This window comes from Anticarsia gemmatalis, chromosome 26 (genome assembly GCF_050436995.1).
Source record: "Anticarsia gemmatalis isolate Benzon Research Colony breed Stoneville strain chromosome 26, ilAntGemm2 primary, whole genome shotgun sequence".
NCBI classification, from domain to species: domain Eukaryota; kingdom Metazoa; phylum Arthropoda; class Insecta; order Lepidoptera; family Erebidae; genus Anticarsia; species Anticarsia gemmatalis.
The window spans coordinates 7,011,352-7,028,839 of NC_134770.1; the positions used below are offsets into that span (position 1 = coordinate 7,011,352).

General features: G+C 34.1%; 2 protein-coding genes across 5 annotated transcripts in view; one reads left to right on the plus strand and one right to left on the minus strand.

Moving 5' to 3' along the window:
* The window catches only part of Alk (Anaplastic lymphoma kinase), a 45,240-nt gene extending 36,062 nt beyond the window's left edge, over positions 1 to 9,178 (plus strand). The window contains exons 21-29 of the mRNA XM_076131848.1: positions 270 to 464; positions 1,387 to 1,505; positions 1,785 to 1,891; positions 2,453 to 2,542; positions 4,153 to 4,217; positions 6,547 to 6,641; positions 7,068 to 7,200; positions 7,775 to 7,913; positions 8,421 to 9,178. Coding sequence (XP_075987963.1) covers positions 270 to 464; positions 1,387 to 1,505; positions 1,785 to 1,891; positions 2,453 to 2,542; positions 4,153 to 4,217; positions 6,547 to 6,641; positions 7,068 to 7,200; positions 7,775 to 7,913; positions 8,421 to 9,035 — 1,558 coding nt within the window. The 3' untranslated portion in view covers positions 9,036 to 9,178. The remainder of the gene's footprint in view (positions 1 to 269; positions 465 to 1,386; positions 1,506 to 1,784; positions 1,892 to 2,452; positions 2,543 to 4,152; positions 4,218 to 6,546; positions 6,642 to 7,067; positions 7,201 to 7,774; positions 7,914 to 8,420) is intronic.
* Positions 9,179 to 14,181: 5,003 nt separating this feature from the next.
* The window catches only part of LOC142984310 (uncharacterized), a 72,683-nt gene continuing 69,376 nt past the window's right edge, over positions 14,182 to 17,488 (minus strand). Inside the window, exon 9 of one of the 4 annotated variants that reach the window (XM_076131829.1) lies at positions 14,182 to 17,175. In XM_076131829.1, the coding sequence (XP_075987944.1) occupies positions 17,055 to 17,175 (121 nt within the window). In that variant the 3' untranslated portion in view covers positions 14,182 to 17,054. Of the gene's footprint in view, positions 17,179 to 17,488 lie in introns of all 4 variants that reach the window. The other 3 variants (XM_076131828.1, XR_012960147.1, XR_012960146.1) reach the window with 3 other exon arrangements.

Consider the following 17,488-nt stretch of genomic DNA (forward strand, 5'->3'; position numbering starts at 1 on the left):
CATTTTCGAAGATCTTTGACGGTCGTTAACAGTAGTCAGAAAATTTAAAGTCTGACCATTATAACCGAGGGGTAGAATTGATCAAAATACTGATGATTACGTCATAACATCTACCTGCATGCCAAATTTCAGCTCGATCCGTCCAGTGGTTTGGGCTGTGCGTTGATAGATCACTGTGTCAATCAGTCACCTTTGAGTTACATTATATTTAGATAGTATTGGAACATAAAAGACTATAAAACCTTACTGACACTCAATTTCTCCCCCAGGGATATAGCAGCGCGCAACTGCCTGCTGACGTCCCGCGGGCCGGGCCGCGTGGTGAAGATCGCGGACTTCGGCATGGCGCGCGACATCTACCGCTCCGACTACTACAAGAAGGGCGGCAAGGCCATGCTGCCCATCAAGTGGATGCCGCCCGAGGCCTACATCGATGGCGTCTTCACCATCAAAACTGATGTCTGGTGAGTTGTACACAGTTTTTCTTGACTTCACACACTGTCTCCCAGGCTTAAACCTAGTTTGGTCATCATCAATACCTTTTGTAACATATTTTGAAAGACCTCTTATTTGTATCGTTGATGTGACTTTTGATAACTTTCCTATGAAAACAGTCTGAAGCAAGAACTTTTTTTTAGTCTAAAATAATAATATCGAGAAGTCGAATATAGGAAATCACACCAAAGTTTTTAAAACGGAATGTATTTATTTAATGTCCGGTTTCTGAGTACATTTAGCAGTAGTCGTCTATTCAATGGCATTCTTTTTGTATGAGTTTAAACGCTATCAAATAGTTAAACTACCGCTATATGTACCTCAGAATCGGGGGTAAACCGTTTCTAATAAATATTTATCAAGGATATTATAATGTCGTTCTTTACTAATCTGTCTTTTAACTAACTGCCATTTGCGAGCATCAATACAGAAGTCGCCAAAGGTTTGATTCAATTATCCCAGGCCAGGCCTAATAATGATTCATGCAATTTGCAAAATTGCAATTGATTAGTCATCGGTCGATATATCGTTCCATCGGACTCTTAGTGCGGGAAACGAGACTACTTGTGTATTTTGCTCACACATGCTATTAACAAACCCTGCAAAATTCACTGATCTTTTGTATGTATACCAGCCAAGAAACCATTACTAATCCTTTAAGAGCCTCGATAATGATTTATACCTAATAGAAATATTGTTAAAACTATTTGGCGATTAAAAAGAGTAGCCAGGAGTTTCTTGCTAGCTCTTCTCATTCCCTACCTTCCGAACTGGCGGTAAATTCACTCTCTGTATCATTGACTGTCATAAGTGTCAGCATTTGACCTATATGAATAAATGATTTGGTTTAGATTTTTTGATTTTGATAAAAACTGTGAGTGTATGGTGCAGGTCGTTCGGCGTGTTGCTATGGGAGGTGTTCTCTCTGGGCGTGATGCCGTACACGGGCTGCGCCAACCGCGAGGTCATGGAGATGGTCTCCGGCGGGGGACGACTCGAGAAACCATACGGTGAGTACATCAGTAGAATATTCAGCTTTTACCCGCGACTTCGTTCGCCACTGAATTTTCTCCTGGGAATGTGTCATTTTCCCGGGGTAAAAAGTAGCCTATGTCCTTGTATGCAAAAAAACTACTTAGTAGTTTTAGCAAACATTGGTGCTTTGATTCCATAGATGGATAGCCTTTTAGTGGTATTTGAACTAAGCTACGTGCTCCTTAAGAGCAAAAATCAGCTTTAACTTGTTAATATGTTAATAATATTTTAATATGTCTGTCTGTTATGTACAGGGTGTCCACAAGAAATATACAGGCTGATGTGTGAGTGTTGGAACCCCACACCCACCGCACGGCCTGCCTTCCAAGCAATGTTCGAGACGCTACAGTCGTTCTTACAGGTAAATACATAAATATGGACAACTTACGCACGAATCTAAACTTAGCAGAGTTTTTAACGGGCGCTCATAGCCATTCGTACTCGTCCGTCCGTAAACGATTAGGTTAAGCAACTTTGGATATGGACGTCTCACTGATGGGTGGACGCTTGCTAATATGTTAAGATAAATTACGCAAGGAGTGCAAGTGATTGTGCGAAAAGATGCCGTCTTTAATAGATCTTTATAATCTGCAGTATCTTGATTTATATTTTCGTCTTCAGATGCATAGAATCATTTGGTGATCAAAATTTATAATGGATCAATCTAATTTCCTTAATGAACCAAAAAAATAATAAAATAAAAAACCAACTTATCCATTTCTACAAAAATGGCCATATTATTAGATTGGGTTAAGATATAGGAATATTTGTTAGACCAAAAGATGCGGCATATATTGGATTACGAAAATGGTAAAAAGTCAATTTGGCCAAAATCAGAGTTATTTAGTTCTCCTATTATAACGATGATATTTTGAACCTGACTTTCTTCATTATAATAAAAACCCTTGTATTTGTACACCAGGACGCAGCCATAGTGGGCGCGCCACTGCCCGTGGTCCGCTCGCTGCTGCCGCCGCCGGCCGACGTGCAGTACAACGCCAACGGGCCGCAGGTGAGACAACACCTTTATTTGTTACATATATTACATTTATAGTTACAATATGGGAGGCGTTGTTCTTTATACCAGTTAAGAGATATATGAGTTTTGTTTGATGAAGAGAGATGACATTTTTGAGATATACTTTGTATATATGTACTTGGATAGAGACACAGTATTTTTATTATTTTAGAAATTATACTGTTGAGAGATATTCATAAAAGATATAGTATTGAATGAAATCTGTGGGTTACTAAATATAATAGAAGGAGATATTTTAAATTACATTTACATAACTAGATCCGATTGATTTAAACAGTTATTATGATATTTTGCTTATATACAACTTCGATTTTATCTAGACAAAATAGCACAATATTTGATTTACTTACATACATACTAATAAGTCAATTTAAATTACAAAAGGAAACTTAATTCATGCTACTTTTAGTTATTATTGAATTTAACATCAATTTTATTTTTATAGTTGTACTTGTGAGCATCTATTAAAACACAACAATATTCTAAGGTACAAAGTAACCCAGCACCCACTCGTCTCGACCCAGAACAACGCCTCTACCAATATGTCATGATAACCCAAAAGAACCCGACCCCAAATGTACAAACCTCCCCTCTGTAAAAAAAACAATAACAAAATTAAAAAAAGCAAAAATACTAATTCGTAACTACGTTTTTTTTCTCTTTTTCCAAATGTTTTCGCTCTGGCTACTAGAAGCAAGTAAATGGATTTTTTTATATATATAAAACTTTTACTAAAATTACAAATTTAAAATAAATATCTTTAATTCGGTGTTAGTGGTCCTTTCTGAGCCCGTGCTTAAGAGTTCGCATGACGTCCATTTTGTTTTTATTTATCATTTTTTTTCTAACTATTCCTCCCCATATCCTGAATGAAAAATCGCGTAGAAATTAGTTCCCCTGTAGTTAGACGGAGATTCATTGGAATGTTTCATAAGATGCATGTTACATTGAACATGTTGGTTAACACATTATTTTTTCACTTCGGCCATATTGCTTTTGACATTTCAAAGAATCTCTCAAGTCGGTTTATTAAGAAACTTGGGTGTTTACTTGCCTAGTAGCTATAGCGGGAATCTATTACCTATATCTATTTTCTTTATTTTACCTTTGTCCCTGCCATTGGGTTTTATAAAAGAATATTTACTTAAGAATAAAAATAAACTTCAATAAACGAAATTTTATAAAAGCCAATGGTATGCACGCGTAGTATTTAAAGGAACACAGGGTGATTTGTAATAATTAAACAAATATAACATACGAAGAGCTTTTCCGCGATTTTTAACAAAGCTTTAACCAGAAACTAAGTATCATTACTTAATACAATAAATTAAGTCCTTCAACTTGACACAATAGCAGAAAACTTAACCTTATCTTTAACAAAAACGAATTCAACAACATTTATTGAATTAAATCAAGTCTGATCAACTAACAACTGAATTTTACTTCAAACATCAGACAATTATTAATAAATTTAATTACCAAAAGCTTTGCTCACATTATAAAAGTCCCGGAAAGCTTATAAACATATGAGAAGGTGACTCGATCCCCCTGTGTGATGTGAACTGAGAATGGCATGTTGGCAGCGAGCGCCGGCGTGTGACTACCTCGTGCCGATGTCGCCGCAGGACAACGCGCCGACAACCAATAGGTAACACCGCATTCTATATGCGAGGAAACTGGCAGATAACTGGCTGATAAAATACATACATTTATATAAAGTCTTTACCACCTTTACCCCCGGTTTCTGTACGTTTAGCGGTAGTTTATCTGTTCAATAACGTTAAATCTATACCAATATTATAATCTATACCAATATTATAAAGCTGAAGAGTTTGTTTGTTAGAACGCGCAAATCTCAGGAACTACTGGTCCGATTTGAAAATTATTTCAGTTTTAGATAGCCCATTTATCGAAGAAGGCTATAGGCTATATAACATCACGCTAGGGCCATTAGGAGCAGAGTAGTAACGAGAAATGTTACAAAAACGGGGAAAATTATTACCCATTCTCTCTTATGTGACGCAAGCGAAGTTGAGCGAGTCAGTTAGTCGTTAATAACGTCCAGTTGCACTCACAGTTCGATAAACGATCTGTGGGTTAAGCAAACGTTGGCACGGTCATTCCATAGTTGGGTGACCGCATAGTGGTATTTGAACTGGACGTCTCTGTGCTTCGGAGGGCACGTAAAAAGTCGGTCCCGGTTGTTGTCAGTTAAGATAACAGTCGTTAAGCCACGTCAAAGGCCTTCGGCTTGAACAACTTTGACACTAGGTTGACTACTAACTATACGATGAGAGAGAGAATAACGTTTAAACTCACATAAAAAACGCTATTGAATAGATAAACTACGGTTAAATGTACTCAGAAACCGCGGGTAGTTATGTGTTGATTAGTTTATTTAGTGAAATTACAGATAATGTGGCTAAAGTATTTCGGTAATGTCTGTCTTTTCATTAGGTACGCTATTTGACGCGAAGGTGGGAAAAAGTGAGCTTAAATGCACTGAATAATATGAAAAATGGAGATTGTTTTCAAAATTATAAATTGTGAAATATATGCGTTTGGAAGTTTCACAATGTTTTGTTAATTCTACTTTTTGTTTTACGAACAAATTGAATGGTGATCGGTTAAAATGAATTTAAGGTTGATGAATGCTATGCGCTAATATAATGATATCGTCTGAATACAAGTTGAAATCAACTCAAAATAAATACGGCTTTACCGTACACAGATTGTATATAGAGTCTTTTGTCACAATTTTATAGAAGCCGAACACAAAAACTAGTGTTTGATTTTAAAGAACCAATATAATACTCTCGAAACTGCGTAACTTTTGTCCAACTTAACTTGGTGATACGAAATTTTCACATCTACATTGCCTCATCAGAATGTAACCTACGGGCCTGTCCAGTATCTGTTAACAACTAGTGTACGTATGTAGTCACTATTCAGTACATTGCTGATTTGACATAACTTGATGGTCACTATAATCTAAGGGAGAAAACAATGTACAGCATAGTGGCTTTCAAATAGTTGTCAACTGAATTACGTGATCTGGTGTGTGCTTCCAAACTTAATTGGCTATTAAAACAATAACTGCCAGTATCCTCGAATACTAATAAACAAGCTATTTCTAAATCTAACTCTATGTGGCACCTCCTTTCACAATTTGATGTCGTATAGTAACAAAATTCTATGATTGTCAAACTACTTTTTTGTGCATCGAAACTTTCTCAAAGCTTAACATAAACATTCGTAAATTTTATCCAAATTCAATATTGAAATTTAAAACTAAATCTTTTTTATTATATTAATGAAGATTGCAAGTAATTTGATAAGGTAATTTGGTTTTTTAAAAACGTTTTCTTTGAGAAAGTTTCGATATAAAACCGAGCAGTAACAGAATAAAACTGCTTTACACAGACAGAGCAGTGGCAGCATGTTAGTCGCCGATCTATCCTTACCACAAACTTCCGATAAAAGCGACCCATAAACAAACTAATAAAACACTACACTAAATAGCTGCAGAAAGAAAACAGAGCGATATTTTACATTTCAGTTGAAAAAGCCAGAAATTATTATTTCAAAGTACATCAATTCACATTTGCAAATCTTTGCTTATTGCAGTCACGATATTTCGGCTTGTAAATCATTCCTGCACAGATATATCTAGGGTCGGCAGACTAAAGAACATAAGTCAAAAAGTCAAACTTTACAGGAACAAAAAAAACCGTTTTTTATTCCGTCTTGGAATTTTCAAATTGTGCGAGGCTGATAAGGTACACCACTTAGTATGCTGGGAATTATTTCTCAGTGACTTAAGTGCTTTAGTCAGATGGCGTATTGAATTATTTGAAGTCGAGAGACCTAATAAAAAAATATCGTTTTTTTTTACTTATGTTCGTTAGTCCGCCGATCCTACATATATGTTTGTATTTGTTGTATTATTGTGTATTAAGATGAAGGTATTGTTATAGCTCAACGGATCAGCTGGTACTTCATAGCAAATCGCCAACGGCGGCACAGGACAAGCCCGAAACGGAGGATTTACAATATCCACCTCTACTGAGAGGTAAATACAATTTAAAATCATTTGTTTCAATATAATTGTTTCATGTTTTTCTTCGCCAGCTCACTCAAGGGATCGTAGTTAAGTATATTTGCTGTTTAGATATTTTCTTATACATTTTTATGATTTTATTCACTTTTAAACATTATTATGTCCCAAAATATAGCCTATTTTTATGAACCTTAATATAACCGAATATTATACCTTCTCCTCATTCTACGGTTTGTCATAATTATGTTAAGATTACTACGTTTAGATAGTTATATCTTCACAATAAATATTATATTATTAAAAACTGCAAACTGAAGCAGGTATTAAAATTAATTAGTGTGCGATCTACTAACCTTTTGAAACATTTCTTTTGATGCTATTTATTCTTGTGTATCAAGAATTAGATGTAACACATGGTAACATTATATTTTGATCCAGCATCACAAGAATATGGCAACATTCCAATGGTGTGCCGGAGCGGCAGCGTCGGCGCAAGGCGCGATGCCTCGGCTACCTCCGGCGCAGAGACAAGGACCAACACAAAGTTTCTGCCGTCTAATTCCACCGATAGGTAACGAATAACGATCACTTCTTACAAACTTACATATTAATAGAAATAGTTTTTGTCTGCGTGGTTTGTGATTTAGGACAAAATTTTCATACAAACTTTCATCTCCTTTTTTATGTCCTTGGGGATAGAATTGATCAAAATCCTTTCTTAGCGGATGCCTTTGTCATAACACCTAACTGCATGCAAGAGGAGATCATTCAGGCTCCATATATTTTCTAAAGCTGCATATATTCATGGACTAGTTTCAATGAGACTGACCGCCATAGCTAGGACAATATTATTATTAAAATAGCATTTCAGCACTATGTCAGTTTTCATTTAGAAAAGATCTTGCAGTGAGTTATGCGGAACATTTTCGGTAGTATTTTCGCTTCTACCATAATTGTATCGTATTTGACATAAGGAAGCAAATACTTGGGCAATCTATGTATTGCAGATTGTGGTGGCTAGACTGGCTAGTCTAAAAAACATACAAGACTACTACGTTTAATCTCATCGCTAGATTCACTCTTAACTTGTTGCATAGACCAATTTAAATGCAATAAAATTTTAACTCGATCTCTTCTTATCTAAGGTTGCTAAGCTCAGTAGGAGGGCCGTCACTGGATGATGAAACAGCCTCGGAGGCCTCCGAGAGGCCTGTCATATGGGAGACGTCGTTCACCGAGAAACCCAAGCCCGAGCCGCGACGGAGCGTCGACAACGGACCAGCCGTGAGTCTCACACATACTTATCTCTCTTTATTAATATTGTTTTTGTAGGACAATAATTTTTATTGAAAACATCACCTTGACCGCATACTGGTCATCATCAGTTCAATCTCAGACAAAATCATGGTCACTATTCAGTACATTGCTGCTTTTGATTTAACGTGTAATCTAAGGGAGAAATTAATGTACAGCATAGTAGCTTTCAAATAGTTGTCAACTGTGATACGTGATAGCCTATCCAAGAATGTGTATTTAATGCAACTAAAAACTAAGACGATTAATACAATACGCTTCCTGAAATTAATAGGAATATTGCTCGTATCATCTACGTATAATCCCTGATGTTAACATTTTTTTCAGAATGGATTAACTCTGTCCTTCAAGTTTTGTCTATTAAAATAAGTCGAGATTTTATGTATATTTTATTGTGCGATTACAGAATAGTTGGCAGAGAGAAGCATACAACACACAATTTTTTTCAATATTAACTTGATGATATCCTCCTTCCAGGTCGAGAAACTAATAAGCATAACTCCTACATCACCCAAACCGCCTGAGAACCCGCTATCAATAGCAATCGAATCAAACGTCATTGACAAAACTAACCACAAGAACACGCTCGTACCGGAACGGAAAACCGCTCCCATCGCGTCACCAGACCCACCGCGAATCAACGCGTGGGCTAAAGAGCCACCCAAATACAACCCTAAGCCAAAACCACTGTGCTTAGATGCCGCACAACTAGAGCAAAACCTTAACGCGTTAAAGAAAAACAGCGGTTCCGTTAACCTTACTACAATGAACATACTCCCACCCTACATCAATGTCGTCACACCGAACAAACTATCAGAATCAAAAACCATACAAATTGATCCTAAAAAAGCCGTAATAGATGATTTACCGAAGGAAATAGAGCCTAAAGAAGAAAAAGTCAAACTGAAACAGTCTAATTCAGCGGCCAGCTTGCTAAATGGACCCATGACAGACGTTCCTTATGCTGACAGTGATAACGCCTCCTCCAGCTCGGGGAGCAATACTGTCAGCAAGAAATACGATGACAGGAATATAGTGATCAAACAGGGTAGCAACGGTGAATACGTCGGGGACTCCGAGATCAGCTGTTAATTCTGACAGTTGACAGTTGACAGTGACAGGTTGTGTGCCGCCGTGACACTTAGTGCAATGTTACCTAATATTAGTTGTAAATATTTTTTTAAAATAAATAGACTTTGTGGAGATTAATATTAAAGAATATATTTATTTTGAAATTTGTATTTTTATTGATACGTGTACAAATGTTTTTTGGTTGTGTAGTTTATTTGATGAAATGGCTTCCTGATCGCTTTTAGTCATAGTTTATTGTTGCTCAATTTACTCGGATGTTTTGCAAAAATTAGGTGAAATATAATAAACAGTTAGTTTTTCTACTTAGATATTTTAAATGACGATCAGTTGAACATATTCTAAAATACTTTTTATAAACAAATTGGGCTTGGTAGCTATTGTTTTATACAAATTCTAGTCTAATTATTTATGCCATCTTTGAAGACATTCAGAACTAACGTTTGTTGTCAAATACTTAACGATATGTCGCGAGAATTAGTATAAGAATTCAAATTTATATAAAAATTTTAAACAAATTTACAGGCGCGACTGATTCATTACAATATTTGACAACAAGCGTTGTCTGTGGAACTACATATTGTGAGAACTAACGCACATGCGAACATTTTGCTTCAGAAATATCTAAGAATAAGGCAAATATACGAATTATCTACGGATCTGTATATTTTGTTCAATCTTCGGGACCTTTCGTTGATTTTGGTATTTTATTAAAACATAAATAACGTACAATGTATAAGATTGCATTGTAACAATTTTTCGTATTATATATTAATTTTATTTATACTATTTACATGAAAAATCTCGGAAGGTCCATTTTTCACTTCTAGACTAATTAGATAACTGTAGTATCGCTTAAAATGTTTGTACATAATATAAAAGGAATGTAGAGATTGGTGTAAATCCGCCCTAAAATACATTTTATTTAAATATTATAAGATATATATATTACGTTTCGTAGTTGTAAATTGTATGTACATGTAATTTCATTTGTAAAAAAGTTTATGTGATGTTAAAATTAAATTTTTCATTAGAGTTAAAATGCATTGTTAGTATTGCCACATAAGAATATACACTTAGCAGGTATAAAAAAATAGTTTTATTATATATATATGTATGAAATTAAACATGTGAAAAACATGGATGCTTTAATTATCGTAAGATAGTGTAAGAAATAAAGGACCTTTGTTTTTGATTTCACTCTGAGTAGTGCCATTATGTTGTGTTACTGCCCACATGATATGCATTTAGTTATATTGAGGCATGAAATCACAGGGTATAATTCCTTTCTTTTCCCGGATTTAAAATAATAACATCTTCAAGCATTATATTTAAAATATTTGTAAGTTTGATATGTTCCTTGGTGCCAAATTTTATTAATTTTAAACTGAATAAAAAAATACAAATTTGAACTGAGTTGTCCGCTTGTAAACCGCCCATTTTTTCTGGCTACATTTGTCTGTCAACCTTTTACATAGTGCCTGTCTTTTCCTTACCCAATGTTACCAAAATTACAAAAAAAAAACAGTTATAAACATTTTCTTGGTACATTGGTCCGTTTCTCTCAAGACTAAATTCTAAATCAATAAATGTTTTCGTGCCAAGTAGTTGTATGTCGCATCCAGTCTCTCTCATTTCGGATCCAATTGAATGACAAATTGTTTAATTTGAAAACCATTTTGACAATTGATATTCGCGCTATTTTGCCGCCATTGTTTTCAACGACAACTGTCAAAGATTTGAAAAATCAAATGTCAGTAATAAAAAAAATGTAGACAGCCAATATTTTTAATCACTTTTTTTGTAATGTTCATTCAAATGGATCCTTTATCTCCAACTTGACACGAGAGGCTGGAAGCGTCACGAATAAAACCTCCATGTTAAAATTAAGATATCCATGAACATGTAATATAGGATAATGAATGTTCCAGTTAGTCTGAGACCGACATTTGTAATCAAGAGATACAAAACATGATAAAATTACGTGAAAATACTGGTTTTATAGACATACCAACCAACATGCTTAAAAACAAAAATAAACTCGAAATCCAGTGATCTATAGAATGACCAAAATATTTTTATTCTTTTTTTCTGAAAATATGACAATTCTCTTCCAATTAAGTTAATTTATGATTGTTTAATACAAAAGTGTAATAGCTGGTATACGAACCTACGTAGTCTAGATTGTAAGTTCCATTGGGAAGTATTGAGCCATTGCCATTGGGCTTCCAATCCTTTCAAAAGAGAGTAACTATCCATTTGCTGAAATTAAAATTTTTCCCATTTTAAGCCACCTTTAGACACATCCTCTATCGCGCATGAAACAACAATCGCGCGTGAAAGAGCGAGTGTATAAAGGGTGAGCAAGGAGAAAGGAAAGACCAAGCGCTGCGCCCATCTGTCAAGCCCGCGAAGAAAATCGCGAGCGAAGAGCGCCCTGACTTTCCCGCGCGTAATCCTATACGCTCCTAAGAACGAGCGATAGAGTGTGTGTAAAGCTGGCTATTCTATTAAATTGATGGAAGGGAACAAAGATATGTATACATAAATTGTACAATATAAATAACATATAAAGCATCAAGTTATTAAAATACGATGCAATTACAACTTATTAAATCGAATGCAATTTTTTTTTATGTGCGTTTCGTTTCGCCATCTTGGTGTGTCTATAAAATCAGTGTACAAAAGCCATATTGTAGTTTAGATTGTAAAAACTATGTACAGATACATAAAATGTGTTAAAATATTTCCTGTGCAGTGTGCCAACAGATAGTAATTTAATGCTCAACAAATAATCAGTTTTTACCTTTGCTATTTATTTTTATTTACATTTTTTAACGCGTAATGCGTTTGGTTTTGATGATAAACATCTTTTTTTTTCGTGATGTATTGTATTGTTTATACAAAATAAGTGGGGTTTTATTTGTGCCGCTAAAGTTACTTTTTCTTTCGCCGTTTTACTATTGCGTGGAGTGTCAAGGGCTCGATACTCACTCAATTAAACTTTTTTTTTTCTAAGAGCGGGAAATTTTCCCTTCTGATTTATTTTTAAAGATTTTATCGTTTATCATCAATTCCACTTTCAACGCTAAATAAGACCTATATTATAAAAATCTTCAAATTACGAATTAAGTCAATCGGAGTCGTAAAACTGACTTTAAATTCCAAAAAAATATGTCTTTGATGAATAACGTTTGATTGTCACTTTCTAACGTTGCTCAATTTAGTAATTACTTTGAAACTAGAAATTGAATCTTTTTAAACCTTTTTTTAATAAAAAAAGTGTATAATGTGGTTGTGACTTACGTATAGCTACGGTTGAACACGAGAATGAGACAAAAGAGTTCCTTTTTAATTAAAAAATAAAGAGTGACTCTGAAATGTTATTCTTCATGTTTTAAGTTTTTAAATTGTAAGTACTGGTTTAGAACAACGAAAAAGATTTGTGAAAAAAAATAATATCAGGACCTTTTGTAATTTATTTTTTAAATAAAAGCACTGTTTTAGTTTATGGTTTCCCTATATTTTGTATGAAGCTATTAGTAATGTGTTAAGTAATGTAATGCTAAATTCTAGAGAAAGCACATTTATATATTACATAATATATAAAATACGAAATGAAATGTAAAATTTATAAAATAACAATAACAAGTGTAATTGATATTCAAGAATAAAATCATTATTAATAAATGTATATCGTGTTTTATTTTGTCGTTTTAATGTTGCTTTTTATATCTATGAAGCTAAGACAATCAGCCTAATTGCAATAGAACATCTACCGTCATTGTCATATCAACGTGCCGTAGGACTAGAGGCCAGTCTCAGTCATATTAAATACAACAATAATTGTTTATTAATAATTATTTGTATTATTATTATTAATTAAAGAGTTATCAAATATAACCAACAAATATGATTGAATAATTAGGTAAAATAGGTATAAAGAAATTTCCACAGCCTGTACGTAATCAACTTTGACATAAAGTTCGTTCACCCGGCTCTAGAGTCATATGATATTCGAATCAATGAAACTAAAATGAGAGAGAATGCTACTACAATCAAGCCTCTCTTTCCTAGCGTCCTGCTATTGGGCGGGCGGCGCACGCGACGCTGCGGCTCCGTTTGATGTACCTACAAACTTTGATCTATTCCGCCAGTGCCGCACGAACCTGTGGTACTTTAGTACTTAATATTCTGTGCCTGTGGCCTTGACAAATTAATTTCCGCGCGCTAAAAACAAAAAAAAAGTTAACTTTACGAAAAAGGACGCACATTTGCAGTTTTGTATTAGTTTTTAGTGTAAGCAAATAGTAATCGTTACTGTTTTGTGTAGTAAAGACTTTTCTATAATAAGTGTTTACCTACCTACTGCGATAAGGACGCCATAGTGTTATTGATGGTTTATCATTAATAGGGAGTGAGTGTTTGTGTTGTTTTTCTCGGTGCTTATACACACCGTATACGTTCTTTGGATTCGGCGCGAGATTTGTTATTAGCAATTGCTCGGTAATATGCAACACCGATTAGAACTTTGTATCCGTCGAGATGGCGATCACATTTAGCACGTTTAAATTTAAACATTGTGCATTGCTTTTCCAAAATAAGTGCTTAAAGTGATTAGTGATGATTAATAAGTAATAAGTAACAACATATACCTAAGTGATAATAACTAGTAAGTAGGTAATGCATTCGCCGCACGAAGTGTCAGTGTCGTCACAGGGTCGAGACGCGCCGGCGCCGAGCTCGCGAGCCTTGCTTCGTTGCCGCCATTGCTCCAGCGTACAGGTAAGTAATAATAATAATAATATGTAGTCATGGCCGAATAATACTTACTTATGTTATGAATAAATGTTTGTACAGAGTGATACTGTTTTGACTAGGTACATTACTTTATTATTTAGTACGCGTAACGTTTAATTATTTCAATTAGCCAACTGTGTTATTTTTCTGCTTGTCACATGATCATTGTTGACCTCTAGCCCTAACCATACGTTGAAAGAAACAAGCCATGGTAGCAGCACGTTGTATAATGCCATATTAATAGACGTGTAAAACAGCCATAAGGTTCTATTTCAGTATGTCAAATGGATACTCAAAACCTTGCTCCCTAGTTTATTTATTCGAAGGTATCAAAATGAAACAACAAAGGTAATTTTAAACATTGTTTTTATTCGTTTCCTATTTAAATAATATTTTTACAAAACTCTAAACATCAATTGTTTACAAATATCAACGCTTCCAGCGTTTATGTTACAATTTCCGCGTTCATTTAAATAAAGCCAGGCCTACTGCTAGTTTATATTTTAATTCTACACAAAATTGAGATAATATGCTTAGAATTATAGCTAAAATCTCGAAATTCGCAATTTTCACTATAATTTTAAGATACTTAGAATTATTCATAAATAATAGCAGACTTATTTTTATTAGACTTTAGATGTGTACTCTTTGCGTAAAAATGTAAAAAAGCATTTGAAAACATTATTCTTTTTACAGAAAATATAAAACTAAAGATTGGTCTGCGACAGAAAATAATACTTGGATATAAAGTTACATATTTTCTACTATTTTCAGCAAAGAGTCGAAAGTTCTACATGCGTAAAGCTTAGGTATGTGCGGTGTCTATAGCCTGGCAACATTAAACCAACGTCAAATGTACCACCTCATTTCTCTTGTATTTCATAAACTTTAAAAATCGCCAAAAATACTGTGCTTAGCTTTCAAACGAAAAAATAATTCTTTAATCCATCATATTGAGTATTTTATCTGCATAATACATATCAAATACTCGAAAAATACAAAAATATCAGTAAACGAATACTTTGTTCTTATTTTAAGCTTGACATATGTGATGTGGTATTGCACTATACAAAAACTAAAAAGGTTAAATACTTCTAAAATACATCGATGTATGAATGATATGAGCAATATAAAAAGGATATTTTAATATGATATAATTAAAGAAAACTTTACCTAAATCGGATATCATTGAAAAAGTAATCTCATACACTTTTAGTGGTAAATAATAATGATAGCCAATCCTAAAGATATCGTAGGCATTATTAATTAAATCACATTTAATTATTATTTAATATGTTATCCTAATCATATCTTAAGTTTACGAGAAAATTATATTTTACAAAAAGACATCAAGAACTTGAAAGTAAAAAAAAAGATATTTAAAAAGCTGACGTCTGAACAGAATTTTCAATTTGTGCGGAATAACTTAAAACGTAATAAAAAAATTGCATCGCTCCCAATCTATGAACATTTCATAAAAATCGTCAAGTGATTAAAATCAATAATACAATCAGGCCGGTAAAGCATCAACACTAAATTCTGTATTTGGCGGGAAATCTGACAGCTGTCAAAATTTATTTTTTAATTCCATGCGATTCTGCCCCAGCAATTTCATCTACAATTCCTAATTTGGACAGACTACGATAATACGTCAACTCATTAAGATTTAAATCGACTAATTTATAATTTAGTAACACAGAATCTCACATGACGCCAACAGAATTACTACAATACCGTTTGAAACATAATTTTAACCGAGGATAACGGTTTAAAAAGAGAAATAACAATATATTTTATAGTTTCGCAGTATTGTAGCATCACACACACGGTAATAAATTAAAAAAACGCTCTTTTCTTTGACTAATAATCGCATTACACAAGTCCCTCTCTTATTTCTGGTCTGACATCAAAATGATACAAATTTTAAATTATTTTTATAAAATTTGCATCGTTGACATTTAATTATTATGAACACACTTGTACTTAAATGTGTCGATGCAAGAATAATCGTAGGCCTTTGTAATCGATAGTTGAAACTGACTAGGAAGACCACTTAATTTCATTAAATTATATTGTACTACGTATAGTACTAACTCAATGCTTTTCTTGTGATATTTAAATACTTATATGGTTTTCGTTTTAAGCCATATTTTAATTTTTTTAAAGTAAGTTTGAATTTTGCGTCATATGATTTTATTTTTCACTGAACTGGACTGGAAAATCTTTAATTTATTGTTATGTTTTGTCATAATCGTAACGATTTTACCATAATAAAACACTGTTAGACTTAACCATTAAGTATGCAATACATTTTTTTATCTCAAATGCAAATTTTGTAACAACATTCATAATTCATTGAAAATCGTTACCACATTGAGATCAGCATATTCCCGCCAACGACTATTATTGCATCGACACAGCACTAAACGACCATAGACTAGTCTATCTCGATACAAGTAACGCGCTACCATCACAAGTCGTAGTCGACAACTGAACTTGAAACTCGAAACTTATGAAATAGTCAACTTACAGCACAATACTATGGTAAAGCAACACAATAGCCTTTGCAAACGCCCCTAAAATTTATTTCCAAGCGGACCTAAGTCGTTCACTAAGATATAGAGAAATTGTTCAAGTTGTATGGCTACTGACACCAGATAAAAATTCGAAGCAAAACCTTTATAGGTACTGACCAACGCATAAAACTGACTTCCCATTTGCATTTTTCGCATGCCGTCGCATTGCGCTTGTCGTTGACATTAGACAAAAGTTTAAATAATATTGACATCCTGTTTGCATTATCATAGTATTGTATTGAAGCCTGGTATCTGCATTATAAGACATTGACTTTACATTCCAGAATTGGCATACAAATATTGTTTTTAATTGATTTTGTAAATAAAATCTGCCGGATAAATTAAAAAATGACGAAAATGGATCGACTGGGAGTTTAACGAGGTCATAAATGGGTCCGTTTTCCGGCGATTGAAACGAGGCTTCACGAAGAGAGCATCGGTCGTGAAAAATCTAGGGTCTTCTATTTGTAATCGCCTTTTCATTCCCACTGTCAGAGTCATATTGATCAAATGGTTATGATTTTCGATTTAATTTGCTATTTATTTACTCACAGAAATATCTTATAATAACAGCTGACCATATGAGACTGTAAGTTGAAGTCAATACAAGTCGTTATCGACAAATAAGTCAAAGTCGACGTTATCGTTAGAAGTCGTTGTCGCTGGACGCGTCGTACGCCCCACAGATCTGGTCCGGCGGGGGGCGAAGCCCTGGTGACGTCATCGGCGTCATCACCGGCCCGTGGAACGATTGTGAACGGAGCACACTACTGAAATAATAACAAGTTTTAGTTGTTAAGTTAATGTTGGGTAAATGAAATTTTTAGTGTGTCATTTTGATAGAATTATTTGCTTTTTTGAGCCTCTGTAAGGAATATTATCTTCTATTTTATTATATTTTTTTTGTGATTGTTCTTGTGTGTTTAGAACAACTTTCGATCATGGTCCTTTATTTTTTTGTTATTGAAGGCAGAAAGTAGGCTTTAATTTTGTTACTGTTTGTAGGGAGTATTTGTATCGTTTCAATTATGAATGGTTAATTAGTAGTAGAAATTACACAGTGTCATTGTAGTGCTGGAA